The sequence below is a fragment of the Hyperoodon ampullatus genome (assembly GCF_949752795.1).
Source record: "Hyperoodon ampullatus genome assembly, chromosome: 5".
Lineage (NCBI taxonomy): Eukaryota > Metazoa > Chordata > Mammalia > Artiodactyla > Ziphiidae > Hyperoodon > Hyperoodon ampullatus.
This window is the reverse complement of record NC_136918.1, coordinates 8,874,363-8,899,330: the sequence shown is the minus strand read 5'-3', so window position 1 is coordinate 8,899,330 and position 24,968 is coordinate 8,874,363. Positions and strand designations below refer to the sequence as shown.

Below are 24,968 nucleotides of genomic sequence, written 5' to 3'. Positions count from 1 at the left end.
TCAATCCATCATTTTGTTCCACTGATTTTTTTTTTTTTTTTTTTTTTTTTTTGGCTGCATTGGGTCTTTGTGGCTGTGCGTGAGCTTTCTCTAGTTGCGGCGAGCGGGGACTACTCTTTGTTGTGGTGCATGGGCTTCTCATTGCGGTGGCTTCTCTTGTTGTGGAGCACGGGCTCTAGGCACACGGGTTTTAGTAGTTGTGCCTCCTGGGCTCAGTAGTTGCAGAGTGCGGGCTCTAGGGCATGCGGGCTTCAGTAGTTGTAGTGCAGGCTCAGTAGTTGTAGTGCACAGGCTTAGTTGCTCCGCAGCATGTGGGATCTTCCCGGACCAGGGATCGAACCTGTGTCCCCTGCATTGGCAGGCAGATTCTTAACCACTGTGCCACCAGGGAAGTCCTCCACTGCTTTTTATCTTTAACATTTTTGCAAATCCATCTCTTCTTATCCAGTCCTACCAGTTTCCTGAAATTCAGCATTGCTTGCCTGGGCCATTACAGTAGCCTCTCAACAGGTCTTCCTGTTTCTATTTCTGCCCTTCATAAGTTACTCTGCTGCCAGAATCTCTGCCTCACTGATCATTTCACCAGGCCACTCCCCTACTCAGTACCATTTAGTGGCATCCCAGTATTTCAATAGTAGTCTGTGACCACAATGAGTACTACACAAATGATTGGGAATGTGGGAAAAAGAAAGTAGACATCTGTCCTTATTCTTTTGAAAAGTACATTTAGCATCTATTTCTTAATGGACATAACACAGTAGAACATATAAATAACTTATAAATGAATATAATTATACTGATGGAATATGATAGGGTCTAGGTTCCTTTGCATCGCAAACTCCCCATTTCCCCTTTCCCTCCACCTCTGGCAGGCACCATTCTACTCCCCACTTCTGTGACTTTGACTATTTCAGATAGCTCATGTAAGTGGAATCATGCAATGTTTGTCCTTCTGTGACTGGCTTATTTCACTTAGCATGATGTCCTCCAGGTTCATCCATGTTGTCACATGTGGCAGGGTTTTATTCTTTTTTAAGACTGAATAATATTCCAGTGTGTGTGTATGTGTGTGTGTATACACACACACATACACACACACCCCACATTTTCTTTATCCATTCATCCATCTATGAGTTTTCCATATCTTGACTATTGTGAATAAAGCTGCAATGAACATGACCGATATATCTCTTTGAGATCCTGATTTCAATTCTTTTGGGTATATACCCAGAAATGGGATTGCTGGATTATATGGTAGTTCCATTTTTAATTTTTTGAGGAACCTCCATATTTTTTTTCCATAGCAACTGTACCATTTTTACATTCCCACCAACAATGTGCAAGTGTTCTATTGTAATTTCTCTACACTGTCACCAACACTTGTTATCTTTTTTTTTTAATAATAGTCATCCTGACAGGTGTGAGATCATATGTCCTTGTGGTTTTGATTTGTGTTCCTCTTACGATTAGTGTTGTTGAACACCCTTTTCATATACCTGTTGGCCATTTGTATGTTTTCTTTGGAGAAATGTCTATTCATGTCCTTTACCTATTTTTTAATTGTGTTATTTGTTTTGCTATTGAGTTGTAGATGTTTCTTAGATATTTAAGATATTAACCACTTGCCACATAAAGGGTTTGCAAATATTTTCTCCCATTCCATGGATTTCCTTTTCATTATGTTGATTGTTTTCACCGATTCTTACTCCAGGAAGACTTCCTCCAGTTAGACTAGATACCCCTCTTCCCAATTCCCATAGAACATTGTGAATAACTCTGACTTGGCACTTAGGTTATTATATTAGAATTATCTGTCGTCATATGTCTGTTTTGTCTCTCTTCTGGCCTCAAGACTCATTGAGGGAAAGGATTTTGCCTCTGTTATCATTTTTGTACTTCTAGTCCCTAATACAGTTCCTATTATATAATTGGTACTCAGATATTAGTAGAACTAAACTGCGCCCCTGAAATTTTAATGATTAAGTTATCAAAGGTTAGACCTAGGCATTAACCTAACTTAAGATAAACAACCAAAGATGTAGATTCGTTATTAATACCAATGACCTTTGATTGAAAATTGAGTAGATAACGGAACCTGAGAATAGTGCTACTTTTAATTTTAGGTGGAAAAAAAAAAAGCTGTAGCATACATAGAATACAAAATGATAAGTATTGAGAATATAAACTCTGCAAGTGCAGAGTTTTTGTCTGTTGTTTTCACGGATCTTCTCCCAATGTGTAAAACAGTACCTGGCACATAATAGTAAGTAACTGGTCAGTAAATATTTATTGAATAAATGAGTGGGCATAGAAAAGCACTCTAGCTTTACACTTTATTAGACTTTTAAGGCAAAAATTAAGTTTAAAATATTTCCTTATCTCTAATTCAATGTAAAATTTATCGAATTCCTGTCTTCTCACATTATTTTATGTTTTGTAAAGGAGATCTCTAATAAGTATAATGGAGTATAATTTTTTTTTCTCTTTTAGCAAACGAAGCAAAAAAGGAGATAAAAATGGAAAGGGCTTGAGACATTTTTCAATGAAAGTGTGTGAGAAAGTTCAGCGGAAAGGCACAACATCATATAATGAAGTAGCTGATGAGCTGGTGTCCGAGTTCACCAATTCAAATAACCATTTGGCAGCTGATTCGGTAGGTAGATCATGCACTTGACATTGACTGTGATGAGTGATGCAGCAGCGTACCTCTCTGGGTTGTCTGTGTCAATTCGAGGATTCAGACAAGCTAGGGAATCCCCAACTCCTCCTTTACTTGAGGGTTTCATATTGTCTGTTGGGGAATTTTATTGTTTTGATTTTTTGTTGTTTTGTCTTAGAAAGAATTCTTTTACTATTTATTTAAACATAAAGATGGACAAGTATTTTTTAAATGTCTTTGGGGGTTATTGAAGAAACGTACTTTTTAAAAATATGCTTTTTATATTTGAATGACTTCAGATACATTTCTGAACCTTTTAGTGTTTCTTCCATGTCTAAGTCAATAAGAAAATTTTATCTCGTTTTTAATTGAAAAAATACTACATGAACATGTTTATAAAAATTCACGTGTACTGGGCTTCCCTGGTGGCACAGTGGTTGAGAGTCCGCCTGCCGATGCAGGGGCCACGGCTTCGTGCCCCGGTCTGGGAGGATCCCATATGCCGCGGAGCGGCTGGGCCCGTGAGCCATGGCCACTGAGCCTGCGCGTCCGGAGCCTGTGCTCCACAACGGGAGAGGCCACAACAGTGAGAGGCCTGCGTACAGCAAAAAAAAAAAAAAAAAAAAAATTCACTTGTACCGAAGAGTATGTAATAAAAAATATCTGTCTTCTACCACAGACCCTAATCTGCCTCCCCAAAGGCACTATTCACTATTACCAGATTCCTGAGTATCATTCCAGACATTCTTTATGCATATATATAATAAAATGTATTTCTTTTATTATTGTAAACACAAATGTGATTATGCTTTTGTATGCTTCATTTTATTTTATTCATTTATTTTTAAATTTTATTTATTTATTTTTGGTTGCGTTGGGTCTTTGTTGCTGTATGTGGGCTTTCTCTAGTTGTGAGCGGGAGCTACTCTTCGTTGCAGTGCGCGGGCTTCTCATTGTGGTGGCTTCTCTTGTTGTGGAGCATGGGCTCTAGGCGCGTGGGTTTCAGTAGTTGTGGCACACGGGCTCAGTAGTTGTGGTGCACAGGCTTAGTTGCTCCACGGCATGTGGGATCTTCCCTTCCCAGGGCTCGAACCTGTGTCCCCTGCATTGGCAGGCGGATTCTTAACCACTGCGCCACCAGAAAAGCCTGCATGCTTCATTTTTAATTTTATTTTCTTAACAATATTTATCTTAGAGCCTCTCTTTTAGCACATATAAATCATTCTCACTTTTTAAAAATGGAGATAAAATTACATGCAGGGAGGGAAATACACGTCTTAAGTGTACAATTAAATGATTTTTTCCTTATCTATTGTGGAATAATTTACATACAATAAGATGTATTCATTTCAAGTGTAAAATTCAGTGAGTTTTGACAGTTATATGCACCTGTGTCATCACCACCATAATCAAGACACAAAACATTTACATCACTCCCAAAAGGTTCTTCCTGCCTTTGTCATCCATCCCTCCCTCTCCCTCTATCCCCAGGCAACTGCTGATATGCTTTTTATCATTATAAATCAGTTTGCATTTTATTTAAATGTAGTCATACTATATGTATTCCACAACAGTATTAAGTAATAGTAGTAACTGTAGTCATATTGAGTCTTTAATTCTTGATGTTAGTGGAAATATTTGTAGTTTTGCAACCTTAATTATGATAAAGGTTTTATTTTGAGATGATAGTAACCATAACTTAATTTTTTAATGAATGTTTATTTCTTTTTTCTTAATTAAAACAATTAGGAATGGATGCTGAATTTAATCAAATTCTGGATAGTTTCCTGAAATTTTAGGATTTTTACACTGGTATTAATGAATGAGATTGGTGAGGGTTTTTTTTACTTTTGTTTTTTCCATCTTTGCTGTTTTTTTAATAACTTTTTCCCCTTTATTCTGCAGTTCACATATGAGTCCCAGACTGGTTTCTCTTCTGTCTTTGTTATTCTTTCAGTGTCTTTGTCAACACAGACATTTCTCCCAGTAGCATATGCAGTTTGATCCGTATCCAGTGAGTACACGTAGGCCTTCAAAGTTCCTGGTTCTCCAGCATCAGAACCTGGGTCCTCCTTTTTGACTGCACCCATGTCTGTCTGTGCTGGGACTCTGCCGCCTTGGTCCCATCACCGCTGAGGTATCCTTAGGCCAGGAACGCCAAACACATTAACGTGCCAAGTCTGAATAAATACGGGAACTACTTCGATCTTAGCGTTGAGAGTAGGGAAGCAGACTGTGCCTGAGTTCTGTTACAAAGAATGCTGTACTCGATTAGCAACGTCTGCCTTGACTACACTCACTAGACATGTCGGGAGTGGAGTATTGGGAGAAGAGGCTACTGAGCTGGCCCAGATTCAGAAAGGGACAAGGGGGATATTCCGTCCTCGCCTTAGGTGGTTGTTCTGCTGCCCAGGCTGCGTTGTCTTCACTGGCCAGGTGGCTGGGGAGGCCGACTGAAGGCCACGAAGCTTCACACAGCTTCCCCAGGCTCTTGGTGGAAGAGCAGAAGCCCCAGGCTAGAGGGAGCTTGGCAGGGCAGCCCATGCAGGGCCCTAAAGGGGTGTACATGCTGCAGGCTACCCTGGCATTAGCTCCTTATCCTCTGGAGTCAGCCTCACGCAGGCAAAGGCAGCTGGATGGCTGTCAAAGAGGTAGCTGCAACGCAGGGGTGGAAACACTTTTCCGTGGCACTTACCCAGGAATAACCTTAATCTCTGCATAAACTTTCAAAAATCCCCATTCCAAACTGAAATGGTTGACCTCCTATGTGCTACCAAGAAATCAAAATAGAATAAAAGGACAGTCTTACTTTAATCAAGTCTGGAATGAAGGCACACTGTTTTGAAAAGCGCTGTCTCAGCAGAAGACACAAGGGTGTGTGTAAAAGAATGTTTCTGGAAAATACCAAAGGCACCAAACATAACCCCAACTCTGCCTTCTGCTTCCCTTCCGTGCCACTCCGTACCCTGGGGCAGGGCAGCTACTTTTCCCAGCTGACTCCGGGCATGTCGTAGTGCTCCGTGAGTGTGTCCAGGTCTCTGTTGAGTCCTGTGCTCTCGGTTTGTGGGTTTGGGATGCTTTCTTCAGGATCCTCTCCATTTGCTGCATCTCCTCCAAGGCCACCTGGGCCGGGGTCCACTTTTCCAGGCCGCACCTCTTCTTGTTCTTTATGCTCATTCCCATCGCTTCCAGGCGTTTTGCCTTGTCTTTATCCTTTTTCTTCTGCTTGGTCATGCTGAGCTCTGTGACACCTTTCAGCTTCAAGGGCCCCTTTTGGACCTGCTCGCAGGCCTCCATGGCGCCCGTCTGCAGTTCAGTACCATCTTCGCAATTTTGATTAGTAGTGTTATGCTGCCTTTATAAAATGAATTTAGAGGTTTTCTCTTTCTCTTTACTCCATCACAGATTTAATGGCATTGGATGTCTAGTTCTGGTCCCTGAAATTTTATAGAAATCACCTGAGATACCATCTAGGCCTGGTGATTTGGTGGGGGGTAGAGTTTAGATAGCTTTTTCCATTTCTTTTTTGGTAATTGGTCTGTTTACAATTGCTTTCTCCATTAAGAGTCAGTTTGGTATTTTATGTTTTCTTAGAATATCCTCCATTTCATCCATGCTCTCAAAATTATTTGCAATTATATTTCCAAAATAAAAAAAAACCAAACATCTCTTAGATTTGTTTGTATTGACCACCTGTTTTGCAGTTGATTTCTGTTTTTATCTGTATTTAATAGTCTGTTCTCTTTCCTGAAGTTACTTTTGTTATTTCTCTACCCTGCAGACTGTGATGTATACTTTATTTACTTTTATTATCTTTGTTTAGTAATGAAAGTCTTTATGGCTGTGACTTTTCCATTTATTTATGTATGTATGTATGTATGTGGCTGCATTGGGTCTTAGTTGTGGCACGCGGGATCTTCGTTGTGGCATGTGGGGTCTTTCGTTGCGGTGCACGGGCTCTTCATTGTGGCATGCTGGCTTCTCTCTCGTTGTGGCACGCAGGCTCCAGGGTGCATGGGCTCAGTAGTTGCGGTGTGCGGGCTTAGTTGCCCTGTGGCATGTGGGATCTTCGTTCCCTGACCAGGGATCAAACCCTGCATCCTCTGCATTGGGAGGCTGATTCTTTTTTTTTTTTTTTTTTTTTTATTAGTTTCTGCTTTATAACAAAGTGAATCAGTCATACATATACATCTGTTCCCACATCCCCTCCCTCATGCATCTCCCTCCCTCCCACCCTCCCCATCCCACCCCTCCAGGCGGTCACAAAGCACCGAGCTGATCTCCCTGTGCTCTGCGGCTGCTTCCCACTATCTATCTACCTTACGTTTGGTAGTGTATATATGTCCATGCCTCTCTTTCCCTTTGTCACAGCTTACCCTTCCCCTTCCCCATATCCTCAAGTCCATTCTCAAGTAGGTCTGTGTCTTTATTCCCGTTTTACCCCTAGGTTCTTCATGACATTTTTTTTTTTTTTAAATTCCATATATATGTGTTAGCATACGGTATTTGTCTTTCTCTTTCTGACTTACTTCACTCTGTATGACAGACTCTAGGTCTATCCACCTCATTACAAATAGCTCAGTTTCGTTTCTTTTTATGGCTGAGTAATATTCCATTGTATATATGTGCCACATCTTCTTTATCCATTCATCCGATGATGGACACTTAGGTTGTTTCCAGCTCCGGGCTATTGTGAATAGAGCTGCAATGAACATTTTGGTACATGTCTCTTTTTGAATTATGGTTTTCTCAGGGTATATGCCTAGTAGTGGGATTGCTGGGTCATATGGTAGTTCTATTTTTAGTTTTTTTAAGGAACCTCCATACTGTTCTCCATAGTGGCTGTACCAATTCACATTCCCACCAGCAGTGCAAGAGTGTTCCCTTTTCTCCACACCCTCTCCAGCATTTATTGTTTCTAGATTTCTTGATGATGGCCATTCTGACTGGTGTGAGATGATATCTCATTGTAGTTTTGATTTGCATTTCTCTAATGATTAATGATGTTGAGCATTCTTTCATGTGTTTGTTGGCAGTCTGTATATCCTCTTTGGAGAAATGCCTATTTAAGTCTTCTGCCCATTTTTGGATTGGGTTGTTTGTTTTTTTGCTATTGAGCTGCATGAGCTGTTTATAAATTTTGGAGATTAATCCTTTGTCAGTTGCTTCATTTGCAAATATTTTCTCCCATTCTGAGGGTTGTCTTTTGGTCTTGTTTATGGTTTCCTTTGCTGTGCAAAAGCTTTGAAGTTTCATTAGGTCCCATTTGTTTATCTTTGTTTTTAGTTCCATTTCTCTAGGAGGTGGGTCCAAAAGGATCTTGCTGTGATTTATGTCATAGAGTGTTCTACCTATGTTTTCCTCTAAGAGTTTGATAGTTTCTGGCCTTACATTTAGGTCTTTAATCCATTTTGAGCTTATTTTTGTGTATGGTGTTAGGGAATGATCTAATCTCATACTTTTACATGTCCCTGTCCAGTTTTCCCAGCAACACTTATTGAAGAGGCTGTCCTTTCTCCACTGTACATTCCTGCCTCCTTTATCAAAGATAAGTTGGCCATATGTGCGTGGGTTTATCTCTGGGCTTTCTATCCTGATCCACTGATCTATCTTTCTGTTTTTATGCCAGTACCACACTGTCTTAATTACTGTAGCTTTGTAGTATAGTCTGAAGTCAGGCAGCCTGATTCCTCCAGCTCCGTTTTTCGTTCTCAAGATTGCTTTGGCTATTCGGGGTCTTTTGTTTTTCCAAACAAATTTTGAAATTTTTTGTTCTACTTCTGTGAAAAATGCCAGTGGTAGTTTGATAGGGATTGCATTGAATCTGTAGATTGCTTTGGGTAGTAGAGTCATTTTCACAATATTGATTCTTCCAATCCAGGAGCATGGTATATCTCTCCATCTATTTATATCATCTTTAATTTCTTTCATCAGTGTCTTATAATTTTCTGCATACAGGTCTTTTGTCTCCTTAGGTAGGTTTATTCCTAGATATTTTATTCTTTTTGTTGCAATGGTAAATGGGAGTGTTTTCTTGATTTCATTTTCAGATTTTTCATCATTAGTGTACAGGAATGCCAGAGATTTCTGTGCATTAATTTTGTATCCTGCAACTTTACCAAATTCATTGATTAGCTCTAGTAGTTTTTCGGTAGCATCTTTAGGATTCTCTATGTATAGTATCATGTCATCTGCAAACAGTGACAGCTTTACTTCTTCTTTTCCAATTTGGATTCCTTTTATTTCCTTTTCTTCTCTGATTGCTGTGGCTAAAACTTCCAAAACTATGTTGAATAAGAGTGGTGAGAGTGGGCAGCCTTGTCTTGTTCCTGATCTTAGTGGAAATGGTTTCAGTTTTTCACCATTGAGGACAATGTTGGCTGTGGGTTTGTCATATATGGCCTTTATTATGTTGAGGAAAGTTCCCTCTATGCCTACTTTCTGCAGGGTTTTTATCATAAATGGGTGTTGAATTTTGTCGAAAGCTTTCTCTGCATCTATTGAGATGATCATATGGTTTTTCTCCTTCAACTTGTTAATATGGTGTATCACATTGATTGATTTGCGTATATTGAAGAATCCTTGCATTCCTGGAATAAACCCCACTTGATCATGGTGTATGATCCTTTTAATGTGCTGTTGGATTCTGTTTGCTAGTATTTTGTTGAGCATTTTTGCATCTATGTTCATCAGTGATATTGGCCTGTAGTTTTCTTTCTTTGTGACATCCTTGCCTGGTTTTGGTATCAAGGTGATGGTGGCCTCGTAGAATGAGTTTGGGAGTGTTCCTTCCTCTGATATTGCTTGGAAGAGTTTGAGAAGGATGGGTGTTAGCTCTTCTCTAAATGTTTGATAGAATTCGCCTGTGAAGCCATCTGGTCCTGGGCTTTTGTTTGATGGAAGATTTTTAATCACAGTTTCAATTTCAGTGCTTGTGATTGGTCTATTCATATTTTCTATTTCTTCCTGATTCAGTCTTGGCAGGTTGTGCATTTCTAAGAATTTGTCCATTTCTTCCAGGTTGTCCATTTTATTGGCATAGAGTTGCTTATAGTAATCTCTCATGATCTTTTGTATTTCTGCAGTGTCAGTTGTTACTTCTCCTTTTTCATTTCTAATTCTACTGATTTGAGTCTTCTCCCTTCTTTTCTTGATGAGTCTGGCTAATGGTTTGTCAATTTTGTTTATCTTCTCAAAGAACCAGCTTTTAGTTTGGTTGATCTTTGCTATCGTTTCCTTCATTTCTTTTTCATTTATTTCTGATCTGATCTTTATGATTTCTTTCCTTCTGCTAACTTTGGGGGTTTTTTGTTCTTCTTTCTCTAATTGCTTTAGGTGCAGGGTCAGGTTGTTTACTCGAAATGTTTCCTGTTTCTTAAGGTGGGATTGTATTGCTATAAACTTCCCCCTTAGAACTGCTTTTGCTGCGTCCCATAGGTTTTGGGTCGTCGTGTCTCCATTGTCATTTGTTTCTAAGTATTTCTTAATTTCCTCTTTGATTTCTTCAGTGATCACTTCATTATTGAGTAGTGTATTGTTTAGCCTCCATGTGTTTGTATTTTTTACAGATCTTTTCCTGTAATTGATGTCTAGTCTCATAGCATTGTGGTCGGAAAAGATACTTGATACAATTTCAATTTTCTTAAATTTACCAAGGCTTGATTTGTGACCCAAGATATGATCTATCCTGGAGAATGTTCCATGAGCACTTGAGAAAAATGTGTATTCTGTTGTTTTTGGGTGGAATGTCCTATAAATATCAATTAAGTCCATCTTGTTTAATGTATCATTTAAAGCTTGTGTTTCCTTATTTATTTTCATTTTGGATGATCTGTCCATTGGTGAAAGTGGGGTGTTAAAGTCCCCTACTATGATTGTGTTACTGTCGATTTCCCCTTTTATGGCTGTTAGTATTTGCCTTATGTATTGAGGTGCTCCTATGTTGGGTGCATAAATATTTACAATTGTTATATCTTCTTCTTGGATCGATCCCTTTATCGTTATGTAGTGTCCTTCTTTGTCTCTTCTAATAGTCTTTATTTTAAAGTCTATTTTGTCTGATATAAGAATTGCTACTCCAGCTTTCTTTTGATTTCCATTTGCATGGAATATCTTTTTCCATCCCCTTACTTTCAATCTGTATGTGTCTCTAGGTCTGAAGTGGGTCTCTTGTAGACAGCATATATATGGGTCTTGTTTTTGTATCCATTCAGCCACTCTGTGTCTTTTGGTGGGAGCATTTAGTCCATTTACATTTAAGGTAATTATTGATATGTATGTTCCTATTCCCATTTCCTTAATGGCTTTGGGTTCGTTATTGTAGGTATAGTCCTTCTGTTGTGTTTCTTGCCTAGAGAAGTTCCTTTAGCATTTGTTGTAAAGCTGGTTTGGTGGTGCTGAACTCTCTCAGCTTTTGCTTGTCTGTAAACGTTTTAATTTCTCCATCGAATCTGAATGAGATCCTTGCTGGGTAGAGTAATCTTGGTTGCAGGTTTCTCTCCTTCATCACTTTAATTATGTCCTGCCACTCCCTTCTGGCTTGTAGAGTTTCTGCTGAGAGATCAGCTGTTAACCTGATGGGGATTCCCTTGTGTGTTATTTGTTGTTTTTCCCTTGCTGCTTTTAATATGATTTCTTTGTGTTTAATTTTTGACAGTTTGATTAATATGTGTCTTGGCGTATTTCTTCTTGGATTTATTCTGTATGGGACTCTCTGTGCCTCCTGGACTTGATTAACTATTTCCTTTCCCATATTAGGGAAGTTTTCAACTATAATCTCTTCAAATATTTTCTCAGTCCCTTTCTTTTTCTCTTCTTCTTCTGGAACCCCTATAATTCGAATGTTGGTGCGTTTAATGTTGTCCCAGAGGTCTCTGAGACTGTCCTCTGTTCTTTTCATTCTTTTTTCTTTATTTTTCTCTGCATCAGCTATTTCCACTATTTTATCTTCCACCTCACTTATCCGTTCTTCTGCCTCAGTTATTCTGCTATTGATCCCATCTAGAGTATTTTTCATTTCATTTATTGTGTTTTTAATCGATGCTTGATTCATCTTTAGTTCTTCTAGGTCCTTGTTAACTGTTTCTTGCATATTGTCTATTCTATTTCCAAGATTTTGGATCTGGGAAATAGAATCTTGGATCAGCTTTACTATCATTATTCTGAATTCTTTTTCAGGTAGACTGCCTATTACCTCTTCATTTGTTAGGTCTGGTAGGTTTTTATCTTGCTCCTTCACCTGCTGTGTGTTTTTCTGCTTTCTCATTTTGCTTATGTTACTGTGTTTGGGGTCTCCTTTTTGCAGGCTGCAGATTCGTAGTTCCCGTTGTTTTTGGTGTCTGTCCCCCGTGGCTAAGGTTGTTTCAGTAGGTTGTGTAGGCTTCCTGGTGGGGGGGACTAATGCCTGTGTTCTGGTGGTTGAAGCTCGATCTTGTCTTTCTGGTGGACAGGTCCACGTCTGGTGGTGTGTTTTGGGGTGCCTGTGGCCTTATTATGTTTTTAGGTATCCTCTCTGCTAATGGGTGGGGTTGTGTTCCTGCCTTGCTAGTTGCTTGGCATAGGGTGACCAGCACTGTAGCTTGCTGGTCGTTGACTGAAGCTGGGTGCTGGTGTTGAGATGGAGATCCCTGGGAGATTTTCGCTGCTTGATATTATGTGGAGCTGGGAGGTCTCTTGTGGACCCGTGTCCTGAAGTTGGCTCTCCCACTTCAGAGGCACAGCACTAACTCCTGGCTGCAGCACCAAGAGCCTTTCATCCACCCGGCTCAGAATAACAGTGAGAAAAAGTAGAAAGAAATAATTAGTAGAAGAAAGAAAGAGAGATTGAAAGAAAGGAAGAAGGGAAGTAAGGAAGGAAGGAAGGAAGAAAGAAATAAAGGAGGGAGGGAGGAAGGATGGAAAGAAAGGAAAGAAAGGAGGGAGGGAGGGAGGAATGAAAGCAAAAGGAAGAGTGAATGGAAGAAGAGAGGGAGGGAGGGAGGAAGGAAAGAAAGAAAGAAAGGAGGGAGGGAGGGAGGGAGGAAGGAAAGAAAAAGAAAGTGGAAAGAAGAAGGGTGGGAGGGAGGGAGGGATGGAGGAAAGAAAAAGAAAGAAGGAAAGGAGGAGCGGAGGGAGGGAGGGAGGAAGGGAAGGGAGGAAAAAAAGAAAGAGCAGGTAAAGTAAAATAGAATAAAGTATGAAATATAGTAGCGTTATTAAAATTAAAAAGTAATTATTGAAAAAAAAACACGGACCGAAAGAACCCTGGGACATATGGTGGAAGCAAAGCTATACAGAGAGAATCTTACACAGAAGATTACACATACACATTCACAAAAAGAGAGCAGGGGGAAAAATCAAAAATCTTGCTCTCCAAGTCCACCTCCTCGATTTGGGATAATTCGTTGTAAAAAGAGGAAAAAAAAAGGGGGGGAAAGTCTTAAATCTTGTCCTCAAGGTCCACTTCCTCAATTTGGGATGATTCGCTGTCCATTCATGCACTCCACAGACGCAGGGCACATCAAATGGACTGTGGAGCTTTAATCCGCTGCCTCGGAGGCTGCACAGAGAGATTTCCCTGTCTCTGCTCTCACAGCTCCCGGGTCTCAGCCTTGGACCTGGCCCCGCCTCTGCGCGTAGGTCGCCGGAGGGCGTCCGTTCTTCGCTCAGACAGGACGGGTTTAAAGGAGCCGCTGATTCGGGGGCTCTGGCTCACTCAGGCAGAGGGGAGGGAGGGGAATGCCCTCTCCTCGCGCACCAGGCAACAAAAGGGAAAAAAGTCTCTTGCCTCTCCGGTAGCTCCAGACCCTTTCCCCGGACTCCCTCCGGGCTAGCACTAACCCCTTCAGGCTCTCTTCCTGCCGCCAGCCCCAGTCCTCTCCCTGCGCTCCGACTGAAAGCCGATACCCGAGCCTCAGCTCCCAGCCCCGCCCGCCCTGGCGGCCGAGCAGACAAGTCTCTCGGGCTGGTGTGTGCCTGAGGGCACCGATCCTCTGTGCCAAAATCTCTCTGCTTTGCCCTCCACACCCCTGTTGCTGTGCTCTCCTCCGCTACTCCGAAGCTTTCCCCCTCCGCCACCTGCAGTCTCCGCCCTCGAAGGGGCTTGTAGTGTGTAGAAACCTTCCCTCCTTCACGGCTCCCTCCCACTGGTGCAGGTCCCGTCCATATCCTATTGTCTCTGTTTATTCTTTTTTTCTTTTGACCTACCCAGGTATGTGGGGAGTTTCTTGCCTTTTGGGGGGTCTGAGGTCTTCTGTCAGCGTTCAGTAGGTGTTCTGTTGGAGTTGTTCCACGTGTAGATGAATTTCTGATGTATCTGTGGGGAGGAAGGTGATCTCCGCGTCTTACTCTTCCGCCATCTTCCTCCGGCTCCCGGGAGGCTGATTCTTAACTACTGGACCATCAGGGAAGTCCCGACTTTTCCTCTTGTGCATGGCTTTAGCCATATCCCATTGATTCCGATATGTTATTCTTTAGATATTCTATAACTTTGGTTTTAATTTCCTCTTTGACCTAAGAATTGCATTAGAAAAGTTTCTTATAGTTCCAGGTGGTAGGAATTTTTGTTCATTGTCATGAATTTTTACCTTTATTACCTATGATCAGAAATTGTGAGTTGAACTTTTTCCTTTTTGGGGGGATTGCTTTGAGATTTTTCTTGTGAGCCATTATGTGTTGATGTCTTTTTCGCTTAATTTCCCTGGGCACTTGAAAAAAAAAGTATACGACATTCTGATTTTCAGTGAGCTTCGGAGTTCTCTAAATGGTCCCCCAGCCCCCGTGTGACCTGGCCCGGCATTACCTCTCATCTCCTACTATCCACTCCCTCAGTTACTACACTCCAGCCACACATTTCGTGGATATGCTCCTAATCATGCCATTGCACTTGCTGTTTCCTTTGCCTGGGATACTCTTTGCTAGGGATCCATATGGCTTCTCTCTCCTCTCCACCGAATCTTCACTCAGCTGTCACTACAATGAGGCATTTCTTCCTAGCACTTCTCAACATCTAACATACGTACATTTTTACTAACTACCCACCCCACTACCGAATATAAGCAAGGGTTGGGTTTCTTTTCTGTTTATTCACTGCTTTGTTTTTTTTTTTCTGATAATTTGGAAGGTTTGTAGTCTGTAGCTCTTAAAATTTTTTTTTTTTTTACAACTTTAAGTGACTTCAGTATTTTATTTCTTAAGTTATCACCTATAGACCAGTATCTGTTGATTATGGAGGGAAAAATAAATCAGTGTGCCTATTATTTACTCCCATCTCCCAGTTTTCCACTCCACCACAGGATTGAGACTGAATATATTAGTGGCAGTTGTTAAAAGAATATTATTATTGTTGTTGTTTTTATGACTTTAAATGAATATATTGTGCCAAAATTGTTACTTAGTTCATCTGCTTTGAATTCATGCCCCTTCCAATATCAAAGAGGAGGAAATCAGCAGACTTCCTTTGCTGCCTCCTTCTGGTATTTGTTGTTTTATTATCATTATTTCTACAGTGTCAGGATTTCTAATGTTTACATTCAGTTCTATAACTTAAATCTCCCATTTATTTAAGTTTAGTTCTATATTTAAATTGATTCAGTGCTCCACCATCCTTTATTTTCATGGATTGATTGGATTTGGTTCATAGGACCCACCTGTGCACAGTGAGATAAGGGGTTTTTCCACAATGTAAGTTAACACAGTTTCCTTCATTAAGAAAGTCTTGCTAACCGCCCCTCCCCCCAAAAAAAAGTCAGCTGAACTAAACTGTGTGTAGTGATCTGTGTGATTATATTTTGGTGCAAGTTCACTATTTTCATTGTATTTTAGTAATAGTTCGCAGATCAGCACTAGTGCATGGACCGCATTTTGAGAAGCACTGTTTACTAGAGCTTATAACATGGATCCTTGACTTTTCAAAGTCTGATATCCTCCTAGGCACTGCAAGGCCTTAGCCACTTTAACTTCATTACGCCTTTCTCATATATATACTATTATTGTCATGTATATTAGTTCTATATCTATTCTAGACTCTACAAGATACTATGTTTTATACAGTGAGTATTGAGATTTACCTTTAGAGTTGGTCTTCATTCCATCCTACATCTCCAAGCTCCCATCTTAGATTATCTTTCTTTTACTTAAAGAAGGCCCTTTAGTATTGTTTAATTTAGATCTGTTGGTAACATAATCTTTATTTTTAAGATTGTTTTACGTTTTAGATTGCTTGAAAGTATCTAGTTCATCTTTACTTTTGAAGGATGCTTTCACTGGGTGTACAGTTCTTTCAGGTCTTTGAAGATATTATAATAATATGAATTGAATATTCTAATATCCTGTGACTGTATCTTAACCTTTAAAATTTATCACTCAATAAAAATATTTTTTAGCAGGCTTATGACCAGAAGAACATTAGGCGAAGAGTTTATGATGCTTTAAATGTGCTAATGGCAATGAACATAATTTCAAAGGAAAAAAAAGAAATCAAGTGGATCGGCTTGCCTACCAATTCTGCTCAGGAATGTCAAAACCTGGAGGTAAGTGAGGAAAATCTGTTTACAGATAGTAGTTTGCTTTCTTTTACATCAGAGACATTTTAATTTAGAGATATAATCACATAGTATTAAAATATTCCTAATTGTTCGTTCATGTATACTGTGCCCTTTTTTTTAGCAGATTCTTCTATGTAGAATTTTAGAACTGGAAGGAGATTTAGCGAGGTCTAGTCTGACTCATGTCCTGATGAAACCGAGGGACAGAGAAATTAAATGACTTGATTTTTACTGTTTTTTGGAGATCTTTATTTTATTCTAATTTCATTCTGAGCACTCTACTAATAAATGTTTGGTGACTCGTGTGATAGAAATGCTGTCTTATTTGATGAAATATTTGCTGTATCCATCCAAGAAAATGGATCAAGTTGGCTGTTTATTTCTTGTATTTAACCTTTGACTCTAGAATCAGTGGTAACAGAATGGTATGGTATTTCATTTGAATCCTTATTGGAATGTTCAGCTTACACGAATTTGTGGATGATGTATGCCAAAACATTGTTTATTCTGTTAAGTTTAATCATTAGACAAAATCTTTCCTAAGTGAGCATGTGTCCTGACATACTATTTCTAAATTGATTTGACATAATTTTTACTGTCATGGCCATTAAAGGTAATAGACCAAGGCTGACTACAGCTTTAGAGGTGAATATGGTTGATTTTGTGGGGGTTTTTTGTCCCTTTTTCCCTCCAGCAAATCAAAAAAAAATGGTATTATTACACTTGTGGATGGAGGGAGAAACCAGGCAGTCATCAGAAGTTCTAGAATAATGTTCTTCATGTGCTACGGTGGATATGTCCTTTTCTGTCCTCCTGATAGAGTGAAATTTGAGGGTTATATTAATTACCAGTAAGATTAAGCCGATAACAAAGACTCAGTAAGCAGTAATCTATTAGCATCTACCATGTGCTTAAACAAAGATTATATGAGACAAAATCTCAGACCCCAAGGAACTTTCATACTAATTGAGGAGAGCAGAAATGTAGAAGGAGTTAACCAGAAATGTGATGACTCCTGTGAAAGAAGTATGTACAGATTCTCTGGAAAGGGAGATAAGGGAGGGCTTTAACCAAGAAAAAGAAATCCCTGTGCTCAGTCCTGAGGGAGGGTAGGAGTTTGCCAAGTGGTTTAGGGCAGGGAGGGCTCTCCAGGCAGAGGCACCGCCTGGGCTGAGGCAGGCTGAAGAGGGTGTGCCTGCAGTGGGTGTGGCCAGGGTACAGGCGAGGAGAGAGGGCATAGGTTTCTGAGTGCTAAAGCAGTAGGGGCCTGATCCTATAAACAACCGAAGCTGCTGGAGAATGATAAGGAAGAGGGCTGAGGGCGTGTGTTCTCAAGGGTCACTCCACTAGTGGGTTGGAAGTTGAACTGACAGGAAGATGAGGAGGGAACATGAGGGCGGCTGGGTCGGAGAGGGGCTGAGCTCTGGCTGCGGCAGTGAGGCTGCAGAAGTGTTTTAGAGGCAGCGTCAGTACAGCTTGGGCTGGCTGGGTGCAGAGCATGAGGGGCAGATGGGGGCTGCCCTGTCACAGCGTCAGACACAGAGGGAACCCCCTGCAGCGTGTTTTCAAATGGGAGAGAGCACAGATTTTACAGTGGGTCTTCAGTGCTTTAGGACTCAAGTGTGGTAGTGTTTCAAAGGCACCATGAGAGAAACTCTCGGTGCGGACTAGATGGGGAGCAAACAAGAAAGACGCTGCTTAGTTCCCTGGCGGTCCAGTGGTCAGGACTCGGCACTCTCACTGCTGTGGTCCCGGCTTCCATCCCTGGTTGGGGAACTAAGATCCTGCAAGCCACACGGTGCAGCCAAAACAAACAAACAAACAAAACATATTTATGGGACTTCCTTGGTGGTCCAGCGGTTAAGACTTCGTGCTTCTGGTTGGGGAACTAAGATCCTGCATACCGCAAGGCGCAGCCCCCCCTACCAAAAAAGAAAAAGAAATACACTGCTGGAGTAGATAAGAAAAATGTCTTATTAGATGTCATTGGCTTTTGCCCAAAAACACAGTGAGGAATTCATCTACGGGAACTTCAGACCCCAATACATGTTTTCTAGGTAGCTGTGAGAGTGAGGAAAATAATAGTTATTTGAAGCTGGGAAATTTGTCCCATAAGCATGTTTCTTACAACAAGTAGGGATTTCGTGTTGAACATGTAGCCTCTCTGTATTAGCAGCTGTGCCTGTTTAAAAGGCAGTTAAACGGAGATCTTAAATGATATCTTACCTCATTCTTGGCGGTTCATAGAGCAAAGGAATTAATAATAGGGTCTCTGAAACCAGGTGGCTTAGGTTCAAATCCTGGCTCTTGCCACTCACCAGCTGTGTGACCTTGGGCAGTTACTTAACCCTCTCTGTGCCTCCATTTCCTTACTGCAGAAGGGTAACAGCAATACTTACCTCTAGGGTTTTGTGAAGACGAATTAAGAGAACATGTGTCCAGGGCTCAGCTGAGTGCTGGCAAGTAGAGTAGGTATTCACCACGTGTTAGCTGTTACTCTGATAAGCACTTCTGTGATAAATAGCAACAGGTACTGCAGAGCAAGTGTTCACTCAGGGAATGGTTGTCGTTATGATGGCAGTTGCCACAGTTCTGCTGTCTTGCCTGCCTGCTCACCCAGACCCAGAAGGTGTGATTTGCCTTTATTGATGTTCGCAGTTAAGATGGGTTGAGTGTCTCTAAGGAAAATTCTCGATATCTCAGAACTGGGACCTGAAAAGCGAGCAGTACTTTCTGCTCTGCATATGTTCATGCTGTTTTGTAACCTGTGTTTTAAAGATCGAGAAGCAGAGGCGGATAGAACGGATAAAGCAGAAGCGGGCCCAGCTTCAGGAACTTCTCCTGCAGGTAAAGAAGCGGGGGTGTGTTTCATTACCTTCTCTACCTGTATCCTGCCTCTCCCCTTCCTTGCTTTGAGTCAGCGTTTTCTGCTTTGGGTGCCTTTGAGTATCTGGTGGGGCCTTGCTAGGGCAGCCTCTGCCACGCCCGAGCTCATCACCATGCTCACCGACATCAGAGGGCCTCACAGCAGCTCTGATGTGGAACATATTATGCAACAGTTTACTTTTGACTCCTACCCTTACTCTGAACAGAAATTATTTTAGCCCTTATTTGGAACATCAAGGAGTAAGGCTAGTTAAATTTTAGGCGCTTTGAGTAAAATAATCTAATCCACCTGTAATACTTATTATCTGTAAGTGACATTATAACATAATAAGCTTTGTAGAAATACCAAAACTTAAAATGCATTTCTGTTTAGGAAAATGAAATTTTATAGTGTAATGAGGATCCCTGTATTTATGCTTTTTTTGGATAACTGTCTAGAATCTGGGTAATTAAAAAAAATATCGTAGAGGCCTTGTATAAAATCATGTGAGGTAAAATCACAGGGTAGATGGACCTTTTTTTTTCTATTTTTGGTAATTGGCAGTTGGTGTAAAAATTCACTTTGAGCAGAACAGTGTATCATTTTCAGTCCAATCAGAAAAACTTTGTAAAATGAGCCAGCGAGTCTTTATACTTTTGTTTTTAATCAGCAAATTATCTTTATATGAAAAGCTTTCAACCAATCATGAAATCCATGTGGATTTGAACAACCATAGGTCCTATTTCATTTTTGGTGTAATCTACTTTTAAGAAATAAAGGAAGCAATAAATTACCAAATAATTGTAACATTTTTTTTTTTTCTCCTAAAATACTCACTTTGTCTCATGGACAGAATAGGTTAAGTATTCCTACATGTTCCACATTTTTGTTTTTCACTTTCTAGACGTGTATTTCTTTTTCTTTGTTCGTTTGTTTTTCACATTTTACGTAACATCAGAGAGGAAGGAGGAGACCGCTAGCCCTTCCACAGCTGTGCGCGGCCTGGGAAGGAAGGAGGGGAGGAAGCGGGGCACGGGAGCGGCAGCAGACGGACGGGACAGAGGCGAGGCTCCCGCGACACAGGCAGCCCCGCCCTCATGTTCCCTCCTCATTAGGCACCGCCTTCTTGCTGCTCTGTGTCTGCAGCTCACACTGGCCCCTATGGGAACTACCTCTGGAGCAGGCATCTTATGTATTTTTCATACTGGATTTCCAAAGTAGGCTTTGTTGGAAGAGAGCATGCTGCAGCTTAAAAGAAAAACAAAACTTGGAAGCTGACAGTTTATTCCCGTGCGGCCCCCCGTACAGCTCTGCCTGCTGAGAGACCTGGCCTGCCTCGCCGCCACCTTCCCCGGCTGCCTCTCTGTCGTCCCTGTCCCTGCAGTATCTGCAGCATTTCCCTCCCAACTCACAGACCCTGAAACCCTGTGCTTAGGCCTTCCTCACATTTCCTCAAAACCCTCATGGAACATTTTGGAGCTTGATTTTTGGCATATGTTATTATAAAAACCTGTTTATCGGTATGCCTGTAATTATGTTTATCAGAAAGACTTGCGCTGGGCAGAATCGCCCTCATGTATGTGGGGCTTTCCCATCCCTAGATGGCCAGCACAGAGGATGAACTGGAATATGTTTTCCCCTGTTTATCTTTATACAACGAACATTGCTTTTTTTTTTTTTAAGTCCTGAGTTTCTTTTCCTCTACTGTCTCTCAAATGTTTATGGAAGATTTCAACCCAGGCACAACGTAGCTGTCAACATTTATAAAAGCAAGTCTCTCTAAACATTAAAATGAAACCCCAAGTATAACTTCTAATCTTCTGGTAGACATACAGCTTATTTCTTCCTCGTAAAATTAAGCAAGTTGTCCCTAAACAGGAAAAATTTGCCTCACTGTGGCTAAGCTAGCTTAATTTTTTTTAACAAGTGAAGGTCACAGCTACTGACATCACATGACCCAGGTCACTTTTACTTACATGGCACCGCTTCTCTCTCATCCTTGGTGAGGTGGGAGAGGAATGGTGTGAGTAGGTTCTGCCTACAGATAATCTAGATGCCCTACTTTTGTCTGTATCCTTGTCCCTTCCAGCCAGTAAATCTTTTCCAGAGCTACTAATACAGGGCAAAAATGAATGTCTGAATACACCTGAAGCTGCTTAGCCTCTGAAATAGATGTTAATGACTCTGGAAAAGAACAAAAGGCTGAAGGAAATCAAAGGGCAACAAATAAGGAAATCAGTCCAAAACAAATGGGAAATGATTTTTCTTTTTACTATCCAAATAACATTATATCTGTATTCACAATGCTTTGCACAAGAAAAACCTTTGATGCTATTAAATGTACACAGTATTTAACAATGAATCATACATATATAAGAACTTTTACTTACCTCTGTTTATATTCCCCCCTCTACCAAGGCCCTCCCATGGCACTAGGACCACAAAGCTAGGAAAAGTATGGGGGTGTCTCGGAGATGCTTTTTCTAGAAGAGTAAGGAAGCTAGGCAGAAGTATTCAAACATATAATTCTTTTTCCCAGTTTTACAGTTTCAGCATATTTTTCCTCTATTAAGTGAACTAAGCATTGAATATAAAATAGTCTTAGTTCGTTAGCAGCAGAAAAGAACAAATTAATAAGTATGACTTAAGTAATGTTTGGTAATGAATGGTGTTGACAGTGATGGTTCTGGACACACTGTCAGGGCTAGAATAAATTGGTTTCCCTTCTGTTCTGTGCATTTTAAAAGAGTAAATGTTTACTTTCTAGGGAGATAGCACCCAGCCATTTTAAGATGACAGTAATCTTAATCAAGCTTCAGTTAAGACCCAGGACCTAAAATAAACACTCGTAGGATAAGGTTGCTAAAACATAGAAAATAATTTAAATGCATCACTACTGGGTGAGAAGAGGGAACACGCTGATGGAACGGTTGAAAGGCTGTGACTTCAGGAGCTTTTTAAACCAGTATCTGTTCCACAAGCAGATGAAAGACTTCGGCTGCGTAAGGTCTTTCTAGCTGTGGAATTCTGAGATACGTTTGCCTTATTTAAAGGGGGGTGGGGGGCTTCCCTCGTGGCACAGTGGTTGAGAATCCACCTGCCAATGCAGGGGACACGGGTCCGATCCCTGGTCTGGGAAGATCCCACATGCCGCAGAGCAAATAAGCCCGTGCGCCACAACTACTGAGCCTGTGCTCTAGAGCCTGCGAGCCACAACTACTGAGCCCACGTGCCGCAACTACTGAAGCCCATGCGCCTAGAGCCCGTGCTCTGCAACAAGAGAAACCACCGCAATGAGAAGCCCACGCACTACAACGAAGACCCAACACAGCCGAAAATAAATAAAATAAAATAAATTTAAATAAATAAATAAAAGGGGGTGGTAGGGTCTCTGACTTTTGATTAATGGTTATAAGTAAAAGTAGCAGCAAAATTCATTGTAAAGATTCAGGCCTTATATACCTTATAATCAATGCTAAGCCTCAGTTCCCTCATCTGGAAGATATTAGGTGGGGAGGGGCTTGGGCCAGATTCCAAACTGTGCCCTAAAGATGCTTAGAAGTTCTGTGAAGGAACCTAAGTGGTGAATGAGGGCAGAGCTGGCAGGGCTCAGGACTCAGCCCCAGTGCAGCCAACCAGAGCAAGGATGCTTTCATCTGTTTTATAAACAGTGGGTGTCCCAGAAGATTTCACTTGAAGAAAGCATTCTGTGGCTTTATAAAGTTTGCATATTTCTGGGCCAGACAATCTAAGGGGCATATTTAACCCTAGACTCTCAGGAGTCTGTGTTAGATAAACAGAAAACAAGTCCTTTTGCTGTATCACTCTAAGAAGAGTTGCAGGTGCCACTGGCTCTCCCAGATTTGTAAGATCCTGTTTCTATGCTTGATGGAAACCATGGGCCCCATTTTTTTGTATTAGGATATGTTAGATACCATTTAAATGTGTATTTTTTTCCCTCGAAATATATTTATTGAGTTGGATCATTCTAATCTTTTTTCTTAAATGTTTAATTTTAATTAACTCGTAGGTGAAGGGCCTCTTTAAATACTCTAATTTTAAACTATATTTTAAATGTATTTAATTCATTTAGTTCCAATTCACTTATCCACGTTAAATAACTGTATGTGTAATTTTGTTCATCATTACAGCAAATCGCTTTCAAAAACCTGGTACAGAGAAATCGGCAAAACGAACAGCAGAACCAGGGCCCTCCAGCTGTGAACTCCACCATTCAGCTGCCCTTTATAATCATCAATACAAGCAGAAAAACAGTCATTGACTGCAGCATCTCAAGTGACAAGTAAGTGGAGCACCAGCCGCAGAGGGCAGGGCTGACCTTCTGTTAACCTGATTCCTGTCGTTTGCCAAATAAAGAAGGTTGTACCCATTATCTGAGCGCACCAAGGCTCACTTCCTTGGGGCTCATGGAACAGCTTTTCAGACGTGGAGTGCTGTCATCTACCAGCGCTTGCTTCTCATTCACCCTCCGCAGCCCCCTCTCATGAGCCTGGCACTGTGCTGCCAGTGCTACAGGCATACTGGTGCCCAAGTCAGGATGTGCATGTATGTACACGTATGTGGTATAAGTCTGGGCAAGTCACTGCGGTAAAGTAGAGCATCACTGGGGTCTGGGACAAGATAGGTTCACTAGTGATTACTGTCATCATTTATGGTGGAGATAGTTGAGATCAGCATGGCGGCACTAAAGCAGTCGTTTGTTTTGCTGTATCATATTTGAGTGTGCTTCTGTTTATAATGAATGAATAGACATGAAAGTGCTAGATGCATTCTCTGCTTGCTTGCTTTCCTATTATCTTATAACTTGAAGTTTGTACTTTTTATGACCTTCTTTCATTTTACTCACCCCCAACCTCTGGCAACCACCAGTCTGTTCTCTGCATCTACACGTTTGGTTTTTAAGATCCACATATAAGGTCCATCATCCATGTTATTGCAAATGGCAGAATTTCCTTCTTTTTTTATGGCTGAATATTCCATTTTCTAAGTACACCACATTTTCTTTATCCACCCATCCGATGATGGACACAGGTTGTTTCCATGCCTCGGCTATTATGAATCATGCTGCAGTCAGTGAACATGGAGTACAGATATCTTTTCAGGATAGTTATTTCATTTCCTTTAGACGTATACCCAGAAGTGGGTTTGCTGGATCATATGATAGTTCTATTTTTAATTTTTTGAGAAACCTCCATACTGTTTTCCAGTGGCTGCACCAGTTTACATTCCCACCAGCATGTTTTTCACTTTAACTAAGATTGGTGGCAATATTTATCATAGTAAGTGAGAAATAGCAGTTTTCAAAATACAGAATTTATTTGTAACTTATTTTACCCTTCATGAGAACAGTAGTGGTCTTCAGGCTGTGACCAGTATCGAGGTCGTTAAGGGCATAGGGTGCAGAGTGAGGCAGACATAAGTGTGGGTTGTGGCTCCCCCATTTAACTGCTTCAAAGCTCTGTGTCCAAAGAACAAATGGGGATGATGCCAGGGCCTCTGTCGTTTCCTTAGCCATGGTGTGAGGATTAAATAAGATTATGCCTCTAAGAGGTCTGACTCATGGAAAGTGCTTTGTAAATATTAGCTGCTTTTCCAAGGAGTCAGCATATAACTTATCCAAATTGGGACACGTTTGAGAGCAGAAGAGGGCTCAGTAACCACATCAGTGCCAGAGGCATAGCCTAGGACTGTGCTGGGGACTGGAACTTCTAGCCTCTTAGAGCTACTGCATCACCGTGGGGCTTTGCCATTCCTGGTTTTTCCCACTGTTTTCTCTGGCAGTGTTGCTTCCCTGTCTTGATTGCATACAGAGATTGTGGGTCACTTAAATAAGAAGGAACCAAAAAAAAGAAGAAGAAGAAGAGTAAGAGAAACAACAGGGATTTCTAGAGTATTTGGT

The 24,968-nt window shown here is 41.0% G+C and overlaps 1 protein-coding gene and 1 pseudogene across 3 annotated transcripts in view; one reads left to right on the top strand and one right to left on the bottom strand.

Annotated features, from left to right (window-relative positions):
- The window catches only part of TFDP2 (transcription factor Dp-2), a 132,509-nt gene that overhangs the window by 99,954 nt on the left and 7,587 nt on the right, over positions 1 to 24,968 (top strand). Inside the window, exons 6-9 of one of the 2 annotated variants that reach the window (XM_079704664.1) lie at positions 2,491 to 2,653; positions 16,024 to 16,167; positions 18,961 to 19,029; positions 23,200 to 23,351. In XM_079704664.1, the coding sequence (XP_079560790.1) occupies positions 2,491 to 2,653; positions 16,024 to 16,167; positions 18,961 to 19,029; positions 23,200 to 23,351 (528 nt within the window). Of the gene's footprint in view, positions 1 to 2,490; positions 2,654 to 16,020; positions 16,168 to 18,960; positions 19,030 to 23,199; positions 23,352 to 24,968 lie in introns of both variants that reach the window. The other variant, XM_079704663.1, reaches the window with a different exon arrangement.
- On the bottom strand, positions 5,640 to 5,956 carry LOC307053339 (protein FAM32A-like; annotated as a pseudogene). The gene has a single exon. The product of its transcript is annotated as a protein FAM32A-like (transcript).